The sequence below is a fragment of the Eulemur rufifrons genome, chromosome 16, assembly GCF_041146395.1.
Source record: "Eulemur rufifrons isolate Redbay chromosome 16, OSU_ERuf_1, whole genome shotgun sequence".
NCBI classification, from domain to species: domain Eukaryota; kingdom Metazoa; phylum Chordata; class Mammalia; order Primates; family Lemuridae; genus Eulemur; species Eulemur rufifrons.
In genome coordinates this window covers 7,427,283-7,434,426 of record NC_090998.1, presented here as the reverse complement: position 1 = coordinate 7,434,426, position 7,144 = coordinate 7,427,283, and the positions used below count along the sequence as shown (strand labels likewise).

Sequence of the window (7,144 nt, the reverse complement as noted above, 5' to 3'; positions counted from 1 at the left end):
CTGTGGGGGCCAGGGCTCCAGGGTGTTCCTCAATGTGGCTCCTGGCCAGCTGGCTGTCCTCACCTCCCTCCCTCACACCCTTTAAGACCCCTGACTTAGTCCCAGGATCTCAAGATATTGTTAGAACTCATCCCCACCTCACACAGCCAGACCAGCCACAGCTGCCTCCCAGGAGAGACTGTCCCTCAGGCCCTGTGACGGTTCCCAAGCCTGCCAGAAGTGGGATGGGGGCCAAAACTGACCTTCAGAAAGGCTCAGGTTTTGGATGATTGATAGCCCCAGATCCTGCTCCAGGTTCCTTCCCCAGGAAAAGCTGAGGTCAGGCACAACTTTGCCAAGTCCCTGCCCCTCCTTCAGGCTGCAGACACCAGCCCCAAATTCATCATGGAGGGAGGAAGGAAGTCCGGGAGGGACTCTTATTGCAGCGGGGCCCCCAGCCCTATAAAAGCCCTGATAATTGGCCTTTCCTTTCCACCCTCCTTTCTGTGTGTGTGGAGCTGGCCTGGAGTCTCTACCTCTACCTGCCGGACAACTCCCGCTCCCTCCTCTGCCTGTCCCCTGTCTTCTCCTGAAACCTTGGTCTCCATCTCTGCTGGCCCAGACAATGCCTCCCAACCTCTCGGGCTACTACCGCTTTGTCTCGCAGAAGAACATGGAGGACTACCTGCAAGCCCTAGGTAAGGCCTCGCCCTCCCAGACCCCTTTTGCTCCCCCGCTTCCCTTTCTCTTTCTGCCTGTTGGTCCCATGGAGGAGGGGGAATGCGGGTTGGACATTGTGGAAAGGCTCAAGCAGCTAGCACCTGCCTTGTGATCCATTTCTAACCAAGGGCATTCCTAGGAGGGGGTAAATCCACAGTCTCAGACCCAACTAAGGGAAAGCTCACAGCCCTGAGGTGCCACTGCAGATGGGGCAGCTCCTGGTTGGGGGCAGGGCCCTTGCTAAGAGACGGCCCCTGCAGACATCAACGTGGCTCTGCGGAAGATAGCCCTGCTGCTGAAGCCAGACAAGGAGATCGACCATCAGGGTGACCACATGATAGTGAAGACTCTCAGCACCTTCCGCAACTACGTTCTGGAATTCGAGGTGGGAGTTGAGTTTGAGGAGGACCTAAGGATCGTGGACGGACGCAAATGCCAGGTACTTTTCCTCAGGCTGGGGGGCAGTGGCGTAGTATGAGCAGGTGCATCCTAACAATCTGGGGCAAAACAAAGTGACTTCTGCGGCCAGAGCCAGGAGAAATGATCACCACAGCAAGCCATGGGGTTCCCAGGATACCACCCTCTGGGACTAACGGGTCCTGGTGCTCCCCCACTCTCTCCAACTTCTTCCCTGCCCCTCGTATCACTAGTCAAAAGTACAAAGAGCAGGCCACCCCAGGCCAAAGGGCAAACACTTGCTCCTCCTCCAGGCTGCGACACTGTTGGTCACCCAGAGTCTCTTTTACTTCGCCTCTATAACCCCACTCTCCTGCGTTTCTTTCTACTTCTTACATGTTCCTTCTTGGCCTCTTTTGCAGACCCTAGTTCCCCTATTAATCCCTGAAACTGGAGTTTTCCCTCCAGAGTTTTGTTCTTGATCTTCTCTCTCTTGTCTGCACATTATCCAAGAGCAAAATCATCTACACCCATGCCTTCTGCTACCACCTATGAGCTGCGCTTGACATATCCCCCAGCCAGAGCCATCTCGCAAGCTCCAAGGCAATGTTTTCAACTGCCTGCAAAATACAGGTGGCCTCCACATCCACGGGTTCTGCGTCACAGATTCTGTGTCATGGATTCAACCAATTGCAGATGGAAAATATTTGGGAAAAAAAAAACCAACAATACAAATAAACAGCACAGTATAACAAGTATTTACATAGTATTTACACTGTATTTGGTATTATAAGTTGAATCTATAAATCTAGAGTTAAATCTATAAATTAAAGCTATAAGTCAAAGCTATTAAATCTAGAGATGATTTAAAGTATATGGGAAATGGCCAGTGAGGTGGCTCATGCCTGTAATCCTAGCACTCTGGGAGGTCGTGGCAGGAGGATCACTTGAGCTCAAGAGTTCAAGACCAGCCTGAGCAAGAGCAAGACCTCATCTCTACTAAAAATAGAAAAATTAGCCGGGCGTGGTGGTGTGCGCCTGTAGTCCCAGCTACTTGGGAGGCTGAAGCAGGAGGATCACTTGAGCCCAGGAGTTTGAGGTTGCAGTGAGCTATGATGATGCAACTGCACTCTAACCAGGGTGACAGAGCAGGACTCTGTCTCAAAAATAAATAAACAAATAAATAAATAAAGGATACGGGAGGATGTGCATAAGTTATCTGTAAATACTACACCCTTTTATTCCACAGATTTGGACAGGGGTCGGGGTATCCTAGAACCAATTTCTATTTCAATGCCCCAAGGTCAAACTCAAATTCACTATACCCAATAAGTATAAAACCTACTCTGCTTTTATAGTTACTGTCTCCATTAATGGCCATAACCAGCCAGACCAGAGACCTGAGAGTCATGGTCAGTACCTTGTTTCCTTACCTCTGTGCCCCCCAACACACACACACACACACACACACACACACATACACACACACACACCACATCTAATTGGTAAAGAAGTCTTTATAAGCTTTCTCCACTATCCAACATAGCAGCTACCAACTGTGTATGCCTATTGAACACTTGAAATGTAACTCCAAATCTAGATATGCTGTAAGTGTAAAATACACATTGGATTTTAAAACAATACAAAAAAAATGTAAAGCATGTCAGAAATTAAATAAAATATATTATTTTAAATTAATTTAACCTGTTTCTTTTTACTAATACTTTTCTAATATGGTTCCTAGAAATGTTTAAATTATGTATGTGGCTTGCATTTATGACCCATTTTATTTCTATTGACTATCACTCTTCCAAATGGCTCTCATCTGTTCCTTCCTAGCATTTCAAACTGTCACCACGTAATTCAGGCCCTCATTTCTCACCTGGTGCCAGAAATTGGCTCTCAGTTTTAACTCTTCTCTAATCCACTCCGCATATGACAGCCATAGGATCTACCTAAAATATACAAGTGACCTCGTCACCCTCTCAGAGTCAATCTATTAAATTCCAGATAAAGTCCACACACCTAATGTGGCAGACGAGGGTCTTTGTGAACCAGCTCCTCACTTGCCATTCCCACATCCTCGCTAGGTTACAGGCCTTCAGTGCTATTTGCCCTTCTTCCTTCCCTCTCTGTTATTTCTTTCTTTGCTACAAATGTCCCATTGTCTCTGATCTAATTATCTCGTAACTTCCTTGAAGACTCTGCTCTTCCTGCCTGACTCCCACCCCGCACTCTTGCCTGGTACCATGGACACCTGTTTACTGATCCTCCATCTGTTCAAGACTCTGAGCTCCTTGGTTAGCAGAGCCCACCCTGTGGAAGGGCTCAGTAAAGGCTGATTGGAATCCCCAGGCCCAGAGAGGTGGATCCTTCCTTTCCAAGGACACTGAAGCTGTTCTTGAAACTGAAAAAGAGGAGAAAAGAGATTACCTGGTAGGACTCTCAGCCAATCTCTCTTCTTTCCCAAAAGCCCCTCCAGGTCATCCAGAGGTGTCCAGAGGACAAAGCCTCCATTCTTCATCACCCTGTCCCCAATTTCACCTCCAGTTATCCTGCTCTCTCCCTGCTCTCCCCCAAACGTCACTGCACACAACTCTGGGCACCTCAGTGGCCCTTTGGAGTGGGGAGGGGAGTCCTACAGGACCAGAGCAGCTCTCTCACTCAGATCGCGGGGCCGGAGCAGACAGTATCTGCTGTGGAGTGTGAGGGGAGCCCAGCCAGAGTGAGTTGGGAAGCATCTGGGGTGTCCTGCCCCCCCATCTTCCCTCATTCCTGCTTTCCCCTGTAGACCATAGTAACCTGGGAAGAGGAGCAGCTGGTGTGTGTGCAGAAAGGGGAGGTCCCCAACCGGGGCTGGAGACACTGGCTGGAGGACGAGAAGTTGTATCTGGTAACCTGGGTGAGGGCTGGGAGGGGGGACACACATGAGAGTGGCTGGGAGAAGGGCCCCCTGCTAGGATGTGTCCCCCTGCCCACACCAAACAGGTCTACTACTCTACCCCCCACCCCAGCCCCGCTCCCCCTTCCAAGGAAGGGGCCAAGGAGGGAAAACAAAAGCACCAGGAAGACGGGGAGGAAGAGCTGGAGGGGGCCCTGGCTGCTCTGCAGATGAATGCCCATAAATCAGAGCTGCAGCAATGGACACTTCACCACTTCACATCCCCTGACCCAGCCACCTCCCTTCCTCTGGGGTGAAAAGTTGAGGATTTGGAACAATGATACAATTCCCCATGCATCAAACACTCTAGCTGCTATATCTGGAAGGATTAAATGGAGGTCAAGGACTTTGACAAAGGAGCTCCAGCTTGGCAAGAACCCTCTTTCTCTCTCCTCCTTATTCCTCCTCTGTCCCCAGGAACTGACGGCCAGGGATGCAGTGTGCGAGCAGGTCTTCAGGAAGGTCAGATAGCCGGACAGGAGCTGAGGCCCCCCCTGCCGACAGCACCAGTCCTCAGACCCCTCTTGCTTGTGCCAGGTCCCCAGTCCCACTTACCCTCCCTCTGAGTCCCTCCTCACCCCTCCCCGTAATCTGTAATTTGCAGTCCCCAGGCCAAAGTCCTCTCTTTCTCATACTCCACTGCTCATACTGACCTCACCTCCAGGATGAAAGAAGCAGGCAAAGGGAAAGGGCCCATGAGGATGGCCAGTCTCTGCTTGCCCCGTTCATCCGGCCTCTCATTTTCCTTCTAAGGAAGAACTAAGCTTTGGGCATTTGGGGGTTAGTGAAAATTCTATCCTGGTGGACCTTTTGGAAGACCGTGACTGGGGTTCAAGAGTTTAAACAGGAGCTATTGGCAGAGTCGTTTTGTCCACTTCTTTGTCTTTGTTCTCAAGAAAGCCTCCTGTGCTCAACAGAACCAGGCCTGAGGCACAGCCCCACCCACGGGGCTCAGCAGACCCTCTGACACAGGAAGGCACCCTGGCCGTTCTATACTTCCATCCCACATGCTGGGGAAGAGGGATGGGACTGGGCAAGAATTTTGTCCAGTGCTGGGGGGTGGGGGGAGAGCCTCTCACTAGTGGCCTGGCCTCCGTGGCTGCCTTGGGAAGGACAGGCAGCAAGAAGGCCAGAAAAGACTGGAAAAGGAAGCAGCCAGCGGCGCCAAGGGATGGAAAGCTGAGGGCTATGGGGGTGTGAAGGCAACAGGAGGAGACACCCAGCAGGCCTGGCTAGATAGACCCTCTGCTCGAAGGCCAGCAGGGCTGGAGGCAGGGGCTACAGAGGAGAGCTGAGGACAGCAAGGCCCCTCCTCTAGGGTCCCAGAGTCACTGCCTTGGAAAAGAGCCCAGAAGGGCAGGGCTGGTTCAGGGTCAGGGCCAGCTCCAGCCTCTGGCCTTGGTTCTTCCAGAATAAAAGTCACACAGGGGAGAAGTGTCAGCGGGAAGAGAGCTCAGTGTGGGTATAGGGACAGAGCCTGATGGAAAGGTTAGGGGATTGGAAAGTCCCTGGGCCCATTGGATGACCACCCTTGATCCCTCTTCCTGCAGCGGCCAGGCCCCCTACACAGACAAGACAGTTACTGGGGCTCTGGCCAAGAAGAACTACACCTGCGATACTGACCCTACCACACACCCTGGAATGAATTTGGAAAAGGAAAAAAAGAACTGAGTTGAACTGAATAGCTTATTTCCTGCCCAGCCTCTCTGCAGATGTCCCCAGTGGAGTGGGGAGTGGAGGGCCCTCTTCCCAGCAAAGCCACCCAGCAGCAGCTCTGAGGGCTGCCAGATTCCACCTCATCCCTTCCCAAGGCACAGGAAGATGCTCCTGTACCTGCCCATTGCCCAAGTCTCCAGGTCGGCACAGTGTCCTGGCCCTTGAGTTCACAGTGCATATCCAAGCCTCTCCCCACAGGATGGTCCTCCATGCCCTTCATGTTGGTCCAGTGCCCCTCGCTGGTGTCCTGCCATAGGGCCTGACTCAGGAGCTTGTAAGCCTCCACAGTGGCTTTAAGACCCAAGCTAGAATGGGCTCAGTCCCTCAAAACTCCCTGTGACGTGGGCATCCAGCCCACGGGCACTGCAGGTTCCCATCCTCAACTCGACTGCACCCCTCCAAGAGCCAGAATCCAACAAGAGGCCTGGCGACCCCCAGGGAACACAGGCATGGGAGAGGACTGAGCAAGGTCAGATGCATCTCCAGGGGGTGGGAGCCCAACCCCTGAGACTGGGGGAAGCTGGAGCTACTGCCTTCCCTGCGGGAAACGGGACACTACTCACTGCGGTGGAAGCCAAAGTCAGTCCTCCCTCCTCCACCAGCTTCTTGGACATTCCATCCCCCACCACACACATGCACACACACCCCAGTTCCCAACCCACATGCTCATCCACACAAGACACCCCTCATTCAAACCAGGCTCCATTCATCCTCAGAGGGAAGAGATGGTCCCAGGGAACCAGTGAGTGCATGAAGAAAGGGCAGGGGAGGGCACAATAGAATGTGAAATGTGAAATGGAATAACCACACTCTTTAAGCCAGCCCAGTGCCAGGCCCCTGCCCTGCTACCTGTCCACCAGGCCCGGACAGCACCACACAGCTACAAACAACCTTCTGGCCAAACTCCAAATGACTCTTTAGCCTCTGCTAAAAGACTTGGGCTCCAAGTCTTGCTGGGGGTCCCAAGAGGAGGCAGAGCAGCAAAGGCTAGCCATGTGCTCCTCCCCACCTGCCCCACGTCTTCCCTGGGCCACCACCTCCCACATGGCCCCACCCCAGACCTGTGTGTTGAAAAGAAAGGAGCTCAGGGTGAAACAGAACGTTCCTCCGCTCTAAAGCACAAAGGCTATCCCAGCCAGGATCCGATCCTGTAACATGGTTGGGTACCCCATTGGCAGCAGGGAACCCTTAAAAGCCACCACAAATCCTAGGATCCCGAGAGAGAGAACAGAGGTGTGGCCATTTTGGCCCCTTTCCCCCATCCTGATCTTACCTGCATAAAAAGCAGGAGCCACATCCACTCTAGGCTTCAGGACCCAGAGTAAGAGCCTGAGATCACCAATGCAGAGGATGACGATGAGGATGAGGAGACTTCTCCCCTCCAGCCACTCC

General features: G+C 52.5%; 1 protein-coding gene across 2 annotated transcripts; it reads left to right on the top strand.

Annotated features, from left to right (window-relative positions):
* Nucleotides 1-501: 501 nt before the first annotated feature.
* Nucleotides 502-5,638, top strand: RBP5 (retinol binding protein 5). Of its 2 annotated transcripts, none has more exons than XM_069490330.1 (4): nucleotides 502-677; nucleotides 960-1,138; nucleotides 3,887-3,988; nucleotides 4,454-5,638. In XM_069490330.1, exons 1-4 carry the CDS (start codon nucleotides 605-607, stop codon nucleotides 4,505-4,507), a joined length of 408 nt encoding a protein of 135 aa, XP_069346431.1. In that variant the 5' UTR covers nucleotides 502-604; the 3' UTR covers nucleotides 4,508-5,638. The 2 variants fall into 2 exon arrangements, with proteins under 2 accessions (XP_069346431.1, XP_069346430.1); XM_069490329.1 differs by lacking the exon at nucleotides 4,454-5,638 and adding an exon at nucleotides 4,110-4,347.
* Nucleotides 5,639-7,144: the final 1,506 nt, after the last annotated feature.

What these genes read in the sequence shown, in the direction of transcription:
- RBP5 (XM_069490329.1), top strand. Translation starts at nt 605, where the DNA reads ATGCCTCCCAACCTCTCGGGCTACTACCGCTTTGTCTCGCAGAAGAAC. An exon ending in GGACTACCTGCAAGCCCTAG is followed by an intron (nt 678 to 959) that starts GTAAGGCCTCGC and finishes CGGCCCCTGCAG; the next exon opens with ACATCAACGTGGCTCTGCGG. An exon ending in TGGACGGACGCAAATGCCAG is followed by an intron (nt 1,139 to 3,886) that starts GTACTTTTCCTC and finishes TTTCCCCTGTAG; the next exon opens with ACCATAGTAACCTGGGAAGA.